The sequence below is a fragment of the Aethina tumida genome, chromosome 1, assembly GCF_024364675.1.
Source record: "Aethina tumida isolate Nest 87 chromosome 1, icAetTumi1.1, whole genome shotgun sequence".
NCBI classification, from domain to species: domain Eukaryota; kingdom Metazoa; phylum Arthropoda; class Insecta; order Coleoptera; family Nitidulidae; genus Aethina; species Aethina tumida.
In genome coordinates, this window is record NC_065435.1 from 10,385,798 (window position 1) to 10,404,076 (window position 18,279).

At 27.4% G+C, this 18,279-nt stretch overlaps 1 protein-coding gene across 1 annotated transcript; it reads right to left on the reverse strand.

Moving 5' to 3' along the window:
• Positions 1–121: 121 nt before the first annotated feature.
• LOC109595086 (monocarboxylate transporter 14) lies at positions 122–16,532 on the reverse strand. The gene is made up of 3 exons (XM_020010370.2): positions 15,367–16,532; positions 2,324–2,563; positions 122–2,271 (listed from the first exon to the last, which is right to left on the reverse strand). Exons 1-3 carry the CDS (start codon positions 15,515–15,517, stop codon positions 704–706), a joined length of 1,959 nt encoding a protein of 652 aa, XP_019865929.1. The 5' UTR covers positions 15,518–16,532; the 3' UTR covers positions 122–703.
• Positions 16,533–18,279: the final 1,747 nt, after the last annotated feature.

Consider the following 18,279-nt stretch of genomic DNA (forward strand, 5'->3'; position numbering starts at 1 on the left):
TTTAAGCCAACTAAGAAAACAAAGAATTTCTAATAATTATTTGTTTAATTTATTTCTAATATTTCTTCACTTAATACACTGGATTTCTATTTTTGTTTTTGTTGAAAATGTAAAATAAAACTGCTTTATATTAACTATATATATTTTGGAAATAATTACATTAAATTATTTTATATATCACAATTTATGTAAGTATAGAAATATGACAATAAAATTACAATATAAAAATACAAATACTTGAAAGCACCTTTAATTGATATGGAAAGTTTTTTAAACATAACTGATTAACATCAATATATGTTGTATTAAGGACAGGTGTTTCTTTGAGTATATGGAGTTTATATAATTATAAAACATTTAAATTTATAATATATGGTAAAAGTTTCAATGGAATGCTATAACATACAATTTAATATTTGCATAATAAGTAATGCAATCTTATATAATTTTGTAATATAAATTTGATATAAAATTCAATAAAGTAGAAATCTCGTTTAAAAAAAGCCTGTTTAATAGTATAAAGTGTTCCAACATTGTCCAAACAATAGATTTTTTAAGATATTCGTCAGAAAATTGTTGGACAGTTCCTACATTACTAAATTTGAATGTCTCTTTCTTATAGCTACCACTGTCTTAAAAAACAATAATAAAAATAATTAAAATTACATAAATACACTAAAAATTGTTCTATAAATCCATCAGACTATGACGTTTCTTCTAAATCTGTTTCCACTGTCTTGTTCTTGTTTTTGACGAACGGCATGAATCCCCAAATGAGGGAACCACAAACAATAATTGCACCTAAACTGCAGAACAATGAGAAAAATGACTTTGTTCTGTCATACCAAATTCCACAAATTGGTGGCCCAACTAACTGCAACACCCCGTTAACAAACAGCGAAATGCCATACGTACTTTGTAACTTCTCTTCGCCTAACATATCAGCCATGATCACAGCCGTGATACCCACATAAATTCCAGACGCCAATCCAAAGATGGAACAAATAACCGCAATTACATAATACGCCCTAAAGAATGGCATGATAAATAAAGATACGCCAGAAACAAAGAGTCCTCCAATGAAATACCAGTATTTTGGAAACTTCGTCACGTCGGACAGGGCAGAACCACCTATTCTGCCCACAAGATCCAAAGCGGAGACAATGGACAACAAATACGCCGACATATCTTTATCATCGTACAAATGATTGGCATAATATGGTAACAATATAATAAAATTGGTATAACCTATAGCGTTTGTGGCATTAGATATAAGAATAATAAGGTAAATAGGATCGGCCAATACGGATATATCAAAGAACTTCTTCTTAGGAACCTGTTCTTCCGGTTCCACCGACTTATTCGTTCGAATGGACCTCAAGCTGAAGGAACTGGCGAACGTCTCCGGCTGGAGCGTCAAAGTACTACCGTGGTAGGGCGTACTGATATACTGAAACGAGCTAGTAGAAGGGCTTCTCTTCGGCACCCCCGTCCTGGACCTCCTGTTGCTGGGCAGGCGCCCCTGGGAGTACATATCCATGGCCCCGCCGCCGTTCTGCTTCTCTGGCACCGAATGTAAAGCGGAAGAACTGTTCATTATACTGTGGGAATTGGTTTTGGCACGCATGACTTCGTTCCGGCCCGTCGGCATGCTGATCTTTCTCTCGCGGCTCGTCGGGTTCGGCTTCAGATTCTGGAATGCCGCACTGGAGACGCTCCTGTTGAAGTTGCCCGTTGAGGTGTCCAAATTTTCCAGGAACGAATCGTTGTGCGGGATGTGCTGCAGCGAAGGCAAGCTGTCTTCGGTGCTGATTGTGAATTTGGCTGGCACCAAGGCGCTGTCTTCGGCATCCTTTTTCTCATCATCTATTGGCACCTTCTTCATGTGTTTTTCCACTGGATCGTAGAACAAGGCCGCCACCCACACGTTCAATGTGATGCCCCCCATGAGGAGCACCGCTCCCCTGTAGCCGTACTCGTTGAGGATTATTCGCAGAAGTGGTGGCAGAATAATGGAGCCCAGAGCTGAGCCTGATATACAAATTCCGTTGGCGATGCCTCTCAGTCGGACAAAGTAACTGGTGACTATGTAAACAGTTGGAGGGAATGATAGACCTGCACCAATCCCAACCATTATCCCGTACGTTATGTACAACCATATTATCGACTGGGCCCAGAAACTGATGATCATCCCGAAGGCCGCGAACGTTCCTCCAACTAAGGTGACCGTCCGGTAGGAGAATCGCAGCGACAATATGCTGGAAACGGGACCTGCAAACACCTAACGTCAGAACACCATTCGATGGACGAATAAGAAACTTACCTAAAGAGCTGTACAAAAAGTAGCAGAGAGCAGGTATCCACATTCCTGCAGACGGGGAGGCATTGAAGACTTCGAGGAACTCCAAAAATAAGACGCCGAAGGACTTTATCGTGCCAGGTACTAGAACGTTGACTAAGGTTGAGCCGATCAGGACTAGCCACCCCCATCCACCGTCAGGTGGGACCTGTTTCCACTTTTGCATCTTTTTCTTTTCATTATTTTGTTCTGTGATTACAACGCCTGTAACAACCATAAACATTCCATTTTAGACAATGAAACTGGTTTATTACTTAATTTAATTTACTCGTGCAATAGATTTCATTGATCAGTGCGTGATCCTTGACACAATAACCCATAATACATTATTTTCAGTTAGATAAGAACTAGATCAACGCGCTTTAATCTGAATGGATTATGCAGGTAGGTATTACCAAATAGTTTAAACATTTAAAACAACAATCGATATAAAAATGTGACACATTTCTACTGTTGTCAATAAGAGGAATATGCATTGTGATTAAACAAAAACATAATCTGTGTTTGTAAAGTTAGTCATCTATTTGGTTTGTCTATTGACAACAAATATTTGGTACATAAATGTGATAATTTATTTGTGACAACTTAATACTTTACCATCTGTTTATGGGGAAAATATTTTTAAACAATTTTTCCTTAAAAAAATTCATTCAAAAGTTTCTAATTCATTCATAAAATTATGTATTAATTAATTTTTTCTTTGTTTATAATTTTTTTTACCATTTTAGTTGTACACAACTGCTGTTTTAATATTTTTCAACTTACTTAAATAATCTAATCTAATTAACAAACAATTATTTATAAATTGGTTGAGGTTATAGAAGAAAAGATGAATAAAATGTTTCCTTAAAACTTAATAGGATTATCGATTTACTTACATTTGTTCTCGGTTGGAAGAAAACACAATACTTGTAAAAATTTTCTATAAAATGATAAAATCTAGTAAGGAAACACCGGTTTTACATATTTGTAAAATCGATACTGCAGGCGGTAAATTCAATCTTACATAGACTGAAATTTGGACTCAAACGGTTAACTTTTTATGAATCAAAAAATTATAGAAAGCTAAGCTAGATTAGGTAAATTTATTCTAGTAACTAAAAATATATTATTTCAATTAAAATTAAATCTTGTAATGAAGATCTTAACAAAAACATTTAATATATTTATGTATTTCAAGAAATATTACATTTTTATTACTTTTTTAACTTTTTTTAAACATCTTGTATATTTAAAAAAGTAGTAACTGAAAATATATTATTTCAATTGAAATTAAATATTTTAATGAAGATCTTAACAAAAACATTTAATATATTTATGTATTTGAAGAAATATTACATTTTTATTATTTTTTAACTTTTTTGAAACATCTTGTAATTTACTGTAATTTTAGAAATGGTAATAATATAAAATTACATTTCAGATTAATCTTAGCAAAAAATAAATTAAGAATTAATTTGGAATAAAAATTTGATAAAATAAAATAAATATACAGTGGTAGTCATTATTATAGCACTTCTTAAAATGTTATATATTTTGGCCATGACACTTTTATTTAAAAAAAAATCCTATCGTTGTGTTATAATTATTATAAAAACTACTATATACTTGTATATTATGTATTAATTACATTATTAAATATTAATATATTATATATTAATTATATTATTAAATATTAAATACAAAACTTATTTTAATAAATAAATATAGTTTCTGAAGAGTTTCTTCACTTTTTAATATTTTTTTATATTTTAATGAATATATATTTAATAAAATTATAATAAATGTATTAATATTATTTTTTTAACATTTTAAAAAATATATATTCAAAAAAAAATATGTTTATAAAATGTTTAAAAACTTCAGTTTTGATAAATAAATATAGTTTCTGGAGATTTTTTATTTTTTAATATATTTTTTTATTTATGTGTTTATAAAATATCAATTTTTTAATATTTTATTAATATAAAATAATAAAAATTATAAATGTTAATTAAATTTTTTACAAAAAATTCAGTTTTTCCTTCTTATTTATGATATATTCATTACATTATTAAATATTAAAAATAATCCTTATTTTGATAAATAAATATTATTTCTGAAGATTTTTTTAATATTTTAATATTTTTTTATTTATATATTCATAAAATATTATTTTTTATATTTTAATGAATATATATTTAATAAAATTAAAATAAATTTATTAATATTAATTTTTTAATATTTTAATAAACATATTTTCAAAAAAAACACATTTTAATTAAATTTTTTGGAAAAACTTCAGTTTTGACCTTAAATATTAAAAATAATAAATAAATAAATGTATTTTTTTATATTATTTGATATTTTTTATTTATATATTCATAAAATTTTAATAAATAAATATTTCATAAAAATTTAATTAATCTTTTTTAATATTTTAATAAACACATATTTAATAAAAATAAAAATTTTTATAAAAATATATATTTTAAATTATTATATGTAATTATTATTAATTATTTAATTTAATAAAATTATAATAAATTTATTAATATATAACTTTTTCAATTAAAATTAGATTTTTTAATTGAAGATCTCAAAAACATTTAATATATTTATGCATTTGAAGAAATATTATATTTTTATTATTTTTAAATATCCTGTATATTTAAAAAAGTATAATGTAATAGGATATTTATTATTTACTATAATTTTAAAATAGTAGTAATATAAAATTACATTTCAGATGTTTCATATATTTTTCTGTATTGAGCTGGACATAAATATGGCAACTTAAATTTTGAAAGGGATTTTTAATCATTAAATCTGTGTTATTTAATTTAACATTAACATTTTGTGTGTTTCAGGTTGAAACATTTTTATTAAGAGCATAATTTTTTCAATATACGGAAGCAAATTATTGTATATAAATCAGTCTAAGAGGGCCTACGTCAGAAGAATTGAATCATTCCCATAGCATAATTGGACCACCATCATGTTTCACTGTGGACATAAAAACCTTTTTGTGTAGTTTTGTCCCTCTAGAATGTTTAACATAAGCAGAAATTTACCATTTATAAGTTAAATTTAGGCTCGTCACTAAAAACTACTCGTTCCCACTGTTCTGTGTGGTTCAGTGAATGTGATCCTAAACAAGTCAAAATTGGACATTTTCAATAGAAACCAGTGTTTTTGTTGTAGCTCTGGGGTCAAACGAAGCCCCATCTACTAACCCATAGTCCTTGAACTAATTTCAGCAAGTTCCATTTCCTCTAGGTTGGCTTTAATTTCAGTTGAGGATAAGATTAGATTGTTTTTTGACTGAATTATCCAGTTATCAATTTTCTTACAAGTTTTTCGAACTCAGACAATTTTTTTCGTAGATACCACTTGGCCAGTTTATCTAAATTTTTTACTAATACAGGAAACGATTGACTTATTTAGCCGTAAACTCTTAGCCATCTCTTATTATTTCTCTCAGTCTTGGTAACGTTGAATTATAATTTTTCTTACAGTTTCATTTCGACCAATGATTAAATAATTATAATAAGCAAAAGACCTCTAGTAAATAATCGATTTAAATGCACAGAAAGACCATAAAGTAAAAAGTTGTTACAGTTATGTCCAGTGAAAAATAAAAAATAAGCAATTTTTTAAAGAATAAAATTAGATTGACCAGATGCATAGTAGACACAACAATAACACAAAAATCAATATATGATACATCGTAAAACTAAAAAATAAAGATGAAATGACGCATAACCGATGTACGTTATCTCTAAAAGAGTATTTATTATTCACACACGGATGAAATGTGAGTGGAATAACAATGACAAAGATGTTATCCAAGCAGAAGCCCGATCCGAGAAGGCTATTTTAAGTACCATCATTTATCTTCAAGAGTAAATATCTGATATCAAGGAGAAACCGTACATTACAAACAATTAAAAATAATTTATTGAATGAAAACATACAAATGGATTTAAAGGCAAAATCTTCGGTATCGGCTCCTTTAATCATCGCAGCGGATTAATCACATTTGTGTACCAAAGATCGGGGCCTTGTCTTATTAAACCTGTTTCAATATCCGCCGGTAAGAACAACAATACGTCCAATAAATAACCGTTACTTTAGTCAATTAATAATTTTTTCAATTCCGAATGTACTGTACTGTACACACATTTATCGCCATGCGAGGCGATAAGATTTTTCTTGAACTGTTACATATATTTCCAGTCGGCCCAAGAGTGTGCGCGTTTTTACGCAGATAATCCAGATAAACGTATTGTCCAATACATAACATTGAAATAAGATAAATAGCGTATGTTTTTATGTGCCGTGTGTATTATGCGGTTTTCTCGAGCGAAGCAGATCGATCTGGAAACTGTTGCAATTACATCGGCTGTATTTTCCATAAAAATACACGCGTTTGTTGTATGGACTGGAATTTGTTTTAAGCACAGGATTGTACTTAAACTAATTTTCAACGGAATTATTTATGTAATATTAATTCGACCTTTGTATTTTTATTTGCATTATTAGTTGAATTTTAAAGCGTCCCATTTTCGTCAAACACAATCGATCATTCATTAATTAATCATGTTATAACTAGGACAAATGCACTTTTCTGTCATTTCTGTGTATTCTGCTTACGTGGTATATATTTTATAATTTATTTATTAGGTACGATTAATTTTAAAGCAGCATAACTTCCTTTTATGAAACCAAATAATCACCATTGTAATCAATAATTTGTTGCCAATATTCTACAAGTAAATTCATATGGGTCTTGGAACTGCGTAAAAAATTGGACAATGACAAAAATAGGAAAGTATCTGGACTTCATGGTGGATGAGGCTGAGCCCAATTTATCATTTTAAACCTTTTTTTGAGTCTCTAAACTTACGTGGATGGAATCTTACATTGTCATGAAGAAGCACAACGAGTAACTGGTCAATATTTGAGCAGTAAACAGTAATTACATTCAAAGTTCATCATATATAGTCATCAAAACATTCTCTGGGTTAATATTTTCTTAAGTATTGTTCCACCAGGTTTCCCAGCTTCGACCCATTGACAATATACGGAAAAATTGTCGTAATCAACCCATTTTTCGCCGAATGTAACAAACAGACAGATAAGAAGTGGCAATTGTCAAACGCCTCATATTGTTGTCCTCATTTAATTTATGTGGAATCTAATTGTACAACTTTTTAATGTAATTCAATGCATGAAGTATTTCTAATGGTTGATTTATCACAGTTTAATTACTGACCTAATTACATGTTACATGACGATTTTTCATGAGATATTGCTTAATTTCCTTGTATGTAGAGATTTCAGGACGACCTTGACATTGTTAATCTTCAAATCATTATTTGTCACTTTTAAATCAAGAATTATATTAAATTATCAATTTTTTCCCATGTTTTTTTATTGTAATTATACAAAACTTTATAAAAAATATAAGAGACAATTTTATTATTATAATATAAAGAAATAATTAAATAATATTCAAATACTTCAATATGTTTTTAATATAAATTTAAACTAGCAAATATTTTTCGTTGCACATTTTAGCATTTTAATATTATTTAACCTATAATTTCAAAAATTTCCTTAAATGTCACAGATTTATAAATTAAAAAGATTGATTCATAAATATCTAATAACAAATGCTAATTTGTTTTTTTTTCTTCCAAAAAAATATATATCTGTGTATTATGTTATTTCATTTGTATAATTATATAATAAAAACATTATCATTAATTTCCAAAGAGCACATTTATTTAATATTTATATTCATTGTAGTTATTATTGTATATGTAATTATATAATTCAAATTTTTATAAAAAATAAAAGACAATTTTATTTTAAATTATTCCACCGATTTTTGGAATAAAATAATTGATTATTTAATACTGTAATATCAAAAGTAAAATTTTTTTCATGGTTTCCAAAGAAAATATTTATTTATTATTTATATTCATTGAATTATAAAATAAGACACAATTTAATTTCAAATAATTCCACACACTTTTAAAATAAAATAATTAACTATTTAATATTGTAATATCGAAAACAAAATTTTTCCAAAGAAAATATTTATTTATTATTTATATTCATTATATTAATGTATATTTAGTTAGACAATACAAAATTTTATAAAAAATAAGACAATTTAATTTTAAGTAATTCCACCGACTTCTGAAATAAAATAATTGATTATTTAATAAAATTGTAATACCAAAAATAAAATATTTCTAATGTTTTTCAAAGAAAATATTTATTTACTATTTATATTTATTGAATTATTGTTTATGTAGTCGTATAATACAAAATTTTATAAAAAATAAGATACAATTTAGTTTTATATAATTCCACAGATTTTTAAAATAAAAATGTTGAGTATTTAATACCACAATATCAAAAAAAAAAATTTTTCCAAAGAAAATATTTATTTACTATTTGTATTCATTGTATATGTTGTTGAATAATACAAACTTTTATAAAAAATAAGACAATTTAATTTAAAATAATTACACTGACTTAAAATAATAATAAAACAATTGAGTATTTAATATTGTAATATCAAAAACAAAATTTTTCCAAAGAAAATATTTATTTACTATTTATATTCATTATATTATTGTATATTTAGTTAGACAATACAACATTTTATGAAGAAATAAGATAGATTAATTTTAAATAATTCCAACGACTTCTGAAATAAAATAATTGATTATTTAATACTGTAATATCAAAAATAAAATATTTCTTATGTGTTTCAAAGAAAATATTTATTTACTATTTATATTCATTGAAAGATTGTATATGTAATTGTATAATACTTAATTTTATAAAGAATAAATTATTTAATTACTATATTATATTAAATTAAAATTTTGATTCTCAATATTTTATTTTTAAAATGATTAAAAATGATTTTATAATTCTAATAAAAATGCATATAGTGTAATAACAAACTCAATTTTTTTCACTTTTTCCAAATAAAATATTTATTTGTTATTTATATTTATTATCATTTATTAACAGCTGTCCAAATAAATTTTCTAATCCCCTAATCTCACAAAGCAATATAAACTTTCCACTAAAAACAGACCTGACTCAAATGTCATTTTTGATAAACAAACGGTTTACTCAACAAGTTTTTAAATTATATATTAATTTATTCGAGAGAAATTCTTCTATTATTTTTTTTAGTAAAATTAATGTGACTGAACCATTCAAAGTTCGATATTTGTAAAATACTAGTTTGTTGTGATTCAAAACATTATCTCACTCTTATGGACAAGAGGCGGAACTGGCAATCCAGACGATTTACATTTCTAAGAAGTTTAATAACTGGTCTAATTCACTTAATTTCTATATTATATAACCGAATTAAACGCAATGAAGCAATGAATATTTGAGTCACATCCTGCAGATAAATAATGTCCAAGTTCTATTGTAATAATTTTCCATAATTTCCACTGGATGAACCTAACTGTGACCTTCATATAATTCGCTGACTGATAACGGACAGCGGCATTAATAATTAATTCAATATGAACATATGCAAAATCGTTCGTATTGGACGTTAAAACATTGCTCATGTATAAATAAATATGCATAAATAAATTCATTTTTTTGTTTGATGCACCTAAAATTATAATCAGGAATGTAGGACACTTGTTTAAGATCAGTTACCCGAGTTAAATTTAACCGATATACGGGGTGTTTTACCCTAATTGATTCCTTAGAAGTTTTAGAGATCTATTTTCAAACAAGCTTTTACTTAGTTTTTGTCACAATTTGTTTTATTTAGTAATTTAAACTAAATATTTAACATGCCTAGAGTACGAAGAAGGAATAATTTTAACCAATTAAGCCAGTTTGGCAGAGGGTGAAGCAGAGATTTCGTCCGAAAAATAACGTGGCGTTTAAACATAAATGTGAGTATTGTAATACGATGTGGTAGTCATGGAGTGAAGAGGGCAAAAGAGGTAGAGGAGCAGGTTCCAGAAGACCCAGAGCTACCACAGAGCCACCAGACCGTCGTCTTAGATTATTGGCCCTAAGAGACATGATGAGTTCAACGCGGATGATTGTTGATGAATATTTTACCGATGAAGGTAAGCCAATTGGTGTTCCATGTGTTCACCTCCGTATAAGGTCTTTTGGGCAACGGATTTATCGCCCTTTTTTGGATTTACTTCTACCAGCAAATCAGTGACTGGTGTATGGAACGTCAACAGTTTGATGAGGAATGGAATCACATTATGTTTAGTGATGAATCACGTTTTTGTTTGGGCACAATGGTCATCTATTAGTAAGACGCTGACGTGGAGAAAGACGTGATTCTCGCTTTGCTGTGGAGAGTCATATTCATAACACTATGACTTAATGGTATGGGGTGCTATTGCTTATGGTAACAGGTCACCTTCAGTTTTTATTAGTGATAACATAACGTCGCAGCGATATGTGGATGATGTTATGGAGCCTTATTTTCATCCTTACATAAGAAGAAATCTCAGACTAATTTTTCAGCAAGATAAAGCCCGTCCACATATTGCCAGGAATACATTAAACTTCCTGGAGGCTTCCCATGTAAATTTACTACCTTGGCCACCCAGATCTTCAGACCTTTCCCCAATCGATCTTATATGGGATATGATGGGGTGACGCTTAAGGAATTTACAGCCCCTAAGACGTCAGATTCAGTTCGTCTGGGATGAGATACTACAAGAAAATGTTGATAATCTTCTGATTTTCACCCATGAAGTAACTAACATGTGTGTATTACTAACAATTGTGATGTTCAAAAGTTTATTCTTCAAGTATTTCAAAATATTATACAGGGTGTTACACAATCCTCTTGTCAAAACTTTTTGAACATATCAAAATATCTCAAAAACAAATAAAGATAAAAAACGATTCAAAGTACAGTAGATGCAGAATTTTACGTAGAATTTAAAAATGGAATAATATGTATAGGCCCCCGTTAGAAAAAACAAAGTTAACGTCAAATCTGCGTCATTTTCGGCGAAAACAGTCAAGTGGCCACAACAATTTGGAGTGTTCCTTTTCCGCGAGTGCCCAATTAAGTGGATGTACTCAAAAATTTCGAGAGCTCTTAAAGTTTATTTGTATTAAAAAAATAAATTTTTAACAAACCACTCATTTTGGTGCGGACATGTGTTTGATATAATCACTATCGCATCCATGTAAACACTGCCTGCCAGATAAGTCCGTAATAGTTAACAATAAAACTGATAATAAATAATGTAAATGTATTTTGTGGGTGTGCATTTTAAAACCGTCCGTTTAACGATGATTAACATGCACATGTCAGATATGCAAGATCTTAATAAACACCCGAGTGAATTTGCTGACTAATTTCTTGCACGCCGTGAAAAGGTGCATAAGCGGTAAACTGTACTTCGAAACCTGTTGTTTTTAATCGTAATTTCTTTTTAATTAACACATTTTCTACTATCTTGCTGGAACAAAGGAAATTATGCTTTTTCTCGTATCGTTGCTGTTTAATCTCCTTACGGGCTGAAGCTTTTTTATGTTGAATGCAGCAAATATAAAATCTAAAATTAACGTATTCACAATTAATTCATTACGTTTGACCTAGCAAACTATAACAATCACCATATACATTTTTAATTTATTGTTAATTGTGTAACACAACAATTGGAGCGTTTAATTTTAAAGCTGTTTTATCGTAATATAACAAAAATTGGGTAAAAATAAATCGTGTAAACATGTGATAAGGTAAATACCTTGATTAAAATTTGGACCGTGTACATTCATTTATTAATTTAGGATTTACTGTATTTTTTAACTGAGGATTCATTTCCAAAATATGAATATAACAAATATATTGTGTTAATTTAAATTGTAAGGATAAAAAATTAAAAAAATATGTATATATGACAAATAAACTTGTACAAAAATTTTATTTTATAGTACTATTCGTTTCTTGAAATTTTTTACGAAACTACTAATATTAATAAAATTAATTATATTTTTAACTTGCAAATATTAAATTTTCTATTTCACCAGTTTTAACTTGTAATAGCTCAGCAACAAAAACAGTATGTCACTTTAAATTTTTGATAATAATTTTAATTATTAATGCTTTATGAGAATTTCAAATTATGGAAAACAAATTTATTTTATACAATTATATTTTAATTTTTTGTCCTAAAAATGAAATTATTTATAATTTGTTCCGAGTTATTGATATTGAGAGGCTTTAATATATTTTTTAGCTTTCAATGATTAAATTCTTTATTTGACAATAATTGTATCAATAATATAAAATTCAAATTGGTTGTATGAGAATTTCAAATTATGGAAAAACTAACTTTGTTTTATACTATTAACATTAACAATTTTCTGTCCTAGAACTGAAATTATTCATAATTTGTACTAATTTACTAATATTAATAGAGTTTATTACATTTATTAACGTCCATTTAGTAATAATTCCAGTTTTTACATGAACTTAAGACTTGTAAAAGCTCATGTAATAAATAATTTTAACAATAATAGTGTGTCAATTTAAATTTTGACAATAATTGTAATAGTAATGTAAAATTCAAGTTGGTCCTATGAGAATTTCAAATCATGAAAAAGCCAACTTTATTTTAAACTATTAAATTTTAATTTTTTGTCTAAGAACTGCAATTATTCATAATTTATTCTAATTCACCAATATTAATAGGGTTTATCACATTTATTAACATCCATTTAGTAAATTCTCTGTGTGACCAATTTTTATATGAACTTGAGATTTGTAATAGCTCATATAGTAAATAACAAAAATTTAAATTTTGATAATAATGGTATTAGTAATGTAAAATTTAAGTAATGTGTCTTAAAAACTGCAATTATTCCTAATTTGTACCAAATTACTAATATTAATAGTGTTTATTATATTTTTTAACTTCCAATTATTAAATTCTCTGTTTCAAAAGTTTTACATAAATTTAAGATTTGTAATAGTTCATGTAACGAATAACTTAAACAATAAAAGTGTGTTAATTTAAATTTTGACAAAATTCAAGTTGGTTGTATAAGAATTTACATTTACATTTTAATTTTTTGTCTTAAGGACTGCAATTATTCATAATTTAGTGATATTAATAGGGTTTATTACATTTATTAAATTCTCTGTAATTTGTAATAGTTCATATAATAAATAATAATAGTGTGTCAATTTAAATCTTGATAGTAATTGTATAAGTAATGTAAAATTTAAGTTAATTATATGAAAATTTCAAATTATGGAAAAGCTAACTTTATTTTAAACTATTATATTTTCACTTTTTGTCCTGAGACCTGCAATTATTTATAATTTGTACCAAATTACTAATATTAATAGTGTTTATTATATTTTTTAACTTCCAATTATTATATTCTCTGTTTCATAAGATTTTACATGAATTTAAAATTTGTAATAGTTTATGTAATAAATAAGTTAAACAATAATAATATGTCAATTTAAATTTTAACAATAATTGTATTAGTAATATAAAATTTAAGTTGGTTATATGAGAATTTCAAATTATGGAAAAACCAACTTTATTTTTTATTTATTATATTTTAATTTTTTGTCCCAAGAACAGCAATTATTAATAATTGGTACTAAATTACTAATATTAAAAGTGTTTATTATATTTTTTAATTTCCAATTATTAAATTCTCTGGTACATCAGTTATTACATATATTTAAGGCTTGTAAAGGCTCATGTAATAAAAACTTAAACAATAATAGTGTGTCAATTTAAATTTTGACAATAATTGTATTAGTAACGTAAAATTTAAGTTAGTTGTATAACAAATTCAAATTATAGAAGAGCCAACTTTATTTTATAATATTGCAATTTAATTTTTTGTCCTAAAGTTAAAATAAAGTTAAATAAATAAATAAAATTTATAATACTGTTTGAAGAGTTTTTGGTTGTAATTTTTTGACTTAGGAGTATTCAAAGTGAAAGTATTCAAAATTTACATTAAATTAATTAACATTAATTACTGTTTTAACTTACAAATTCTTTGTTCATCAGTTTTTATACAGACCTCTGACTTGTAATATCTCAATTAATCTACAAACTAAACTAAACAATGTGTGTCAATTTACATTTTTAACATTAATTGGAGTAATAATATGAAATAAAAATTGTTCCCCGACAATGTTGAATTATGGAAAATACCAACTTCAGCAGATGTTTTGTTTCAATAAAAGGAACTGAAAATAGTCTGCCCTCAACTGCTGACTTGCAACTGGTCTTTGTTTCTCACGAATTTACTGCTTAACTGCATTATCTCAACGAAAATAAACTGGTAACAATAATTCTGACTCGACTTAAAACTGTATAGATAATACAAAACAAACTATGGAAAGTTCTTTTTTATAATATTATATTTTGATTTTTTGCCTTACAAACTAAACAAAAAATAATTTCAAACCAACTTGTAACTGATTATTAAAACTTTGGTTTTTTAAAGTTAATTAGTTTTTCAATTTAATTGTGTGCCAAAGTACCAAATTACATAATGCGTCAAATGATCATAATATCGTTAAACAAACATAAATATAAAATATTTTGCTGGAATAATGAATATTTATTTTGCACCGTACAAAAATACCTTGAAACTTATAATAACACTAAGCCAGCTTAGAAATTACTTGGAAGGACTAAATTTTTTGTTTGTGTCTGCACCATTCAAATTGATAAGACTATTTAAATTAAACGCACCACTGACTAGTCATTTCCACGTTTTAATCTCGAATTGCGAAACAAAAGAACATTTCTGGCAACACACTTACGGGGGAGTCCACACTTCGAACGTCAAGGTTTCCGGGGAACATTCAACAACAAGAAAAGAAAAAAACAACATTCGATGCTGTTAATGACCCAAAAAGTCGAACAACATCGCGTACGAGTCGTTCCCAGAACCGCTGCTGCAACGCACGTCGTAAACATCACCGATTTTTTATCACTTACTTTTGTTCCTGAGCAGGCTTTTTTCCTTGTGGTTCTCCTGTCCGTTCTCGTCGATCCTCGAGTTCGGCGGTCCCCTGATGCCGGGCCGCTTTTCCGGACTCTCCAACAGCGGCTTGTTCGCATCGCTGCTGGGCGATTGTGGGGTCGTCATTTTTTCAATCGGCACGCAAACATCAAACGGCACCGGAGAGCCCGCACTGACGACGCTTCGCCTTCGACACACGCACACGTGGTGGCGATCAGCTGATCCGTGGCGGCGACAGGGAGCGAAAAAAACCGCACACACGAAACTGGGAGGTTCGCACGTTTGGCACGGTCTTTGCGGGTGCTGACGGGGACTCACATAATAGTCCGGTAAAACGGCGGTATTGTCGGTGCGGCGGTTTTTCGTTTCGGATGCAAGGCCAACTTGGATGTGTCGCCGAAGTCGCTCTCGCCGCGTTTCCTTCGATCAATCACTCAAAGTTCGGACGCGATTTGCGTTGTCGCTCTGCGAACATGTTCCGAACGCGGACGCACACAGTCAGTCAGCGACGTAAAATTTTCATTCAGTTTAACGAACTGCGAATGACTACGACGACGACGACGACGGCGACGGTAAATTGTGGGGAAGAATTTTTCGACGAATGCGTTAGCGTGCGACGTGCGGAGCGCCGCGACAATATCGGTACATTTTATCTTATCTTTGGTGTTCAGTTGTTCAGTTTGCGCCTTTCGCTTTTGTTTTTTTTTTTTTTTTCTTCTCAATTCGTTCGCGTTTCGCGACCAATTTTACACTGACTCGCTCCGGCTCGAGGCAGAATGTTTAATTGGTGTAATGAAATATTAATAATATTGGTTAATGCTAAGCGAGGAATTTTACTTCACTGCTTTTTTTTTTTTTGCTTTCAAAGAGGTCACCGTTCTTGTTTTGCGGCGACGATTGTTACGTGTGCACGCTATGTTTCGGTGATTTTATTAAATTCCATGATAAGTGAATTAATTTTTTGTTAATGTTAACTTTCGGTTTATTTGTTTTGAACTACATTTGAATTTGTTTTGACACGAACAATATTTTGACACTCTTTTACATGTTTATGTACATATTTACCTTTATTATTTTATTGATTTATTTACTTTCCTAATATTAACATAGGCAGTGTTATTTATGATGTCAATAAAGATATGATTTCTAGTTTTTTTTAATTTTAGATTGCACAAATTTAACAACTATTAATGTGCACATTTTTATTGTCCAGTTAAAAATAGTTTAATACTCAATAAAAGAAATTGAAATAAAAAAATAATTATAAAAAAGTTTTTTGTTACTTCTACTGAGAATTTAGTTTATTTTATAACAAAAAGCTATTTCATTAATCTGTTTTTAACATATTATTAAATTATATATTAATTCACTTCATAGTTTATATACAGTGTGACCCATTTGAAACCTAAACATTCTCATTTAATTAGTATTTCTTGTCCGATTTTAACAAACTTTTTTTTTCAATTGTAAAGCATTTTCACAAAAAAATATATGCATGTAACAATTAAAAATGATATTCTTAGTAATTTATATTTTTAATTAAGTAGTCTCTGGATTAAACTGTCAAAAATAGCAAAAATTATCTTATTTTTCAACAATATTGGAATATTATAACAATAATAATACTATATTATTTATACTATACTCATGCTAATACTTTTAAAATTTAAATTTTAGTAAATTTGTGAAGTCTTAGTATAAGTAGTATTATTAGTATGATATTATAATAATTTATTCCATGATTAAAAAAATAAATTCATAAGAATAATTATTATATTTTCCACAGAATTATGAATATGTATAATTTCTACGAACTTTTGTGTATAACCATTTCAGGGGTATTTAACCCAGTGATGCTATTATGATTTCTTCAATACTTAATAATTTAAGATTATTATTAAAATGGTTTATTACTAAAAAGAATTACAAAAGATTAAATTAAGAAAGCAATAATAAAGAAATTGTTTGATACTTTCCATGGAATATATTTTATTTCAGAAAAAATAAATAATTTCGTCAACTTGTTATTAATTTATATATTAATTCATTCATAGTTTATATATTTACATAAAATTGACTATTAAAATATTCACATTATATCACAGATTTCTTAAATAAAAGATTTTAAATTAAAATCAGCTACATTTTGTTTTATTTTTAATATCAATGTATACAGAGATATATAATTTTCATAATATTAACACATCCAATGTCACTTGTGATGTCAGTAAAGATACAACATCTACTTTCTTAAATTTACATTGATAAATTTCATTTAAATTGCTATTAAAGTAAACCTTGTATGTGAGTATTTAAAAATAGTTCATTTTTCAATTAATTTATTATCAAACAAGATTAAAATATTGCTAGTTAAAGGAAAACACAAAACTATGTTTTTAAGTATAGTTGATTACTCAAATAATTTGAATTTGTTAGAAAAATAGCTTTTATTAAGTATTTTAAAATGTTATAGTTAAAATAAAATACAAAAAGTTATATTAAAAAAATATAATTTAATAATGAGATTTTTTGTTATTTTTGTTCAGAATTTAGTTCATTTTTGAAAACAACAATTGTCTTAATCTCTTTTAACAGGTTAATTTAAACGTAAATATTTTTAAAAAATATTCATATAAATATCATTAAAATAAAAATTTAACAAGTTGTGCGTACATACAATTTAATGTCCCAATAACAATGTAACAATTAATACAATTTATTATAATTTATTACTTAAATATATATTTTTTCATAAAAATTTATTAAAAGTTGCTTATTATTCAGTCACCTGCACAATTTCAATTGTTCCAGTAACTATTTAATAGAATTTAATTTATTAGTGAAGTAAATTGTAGACTAAGAAATTAAAAAAATTATAATTTATTTTA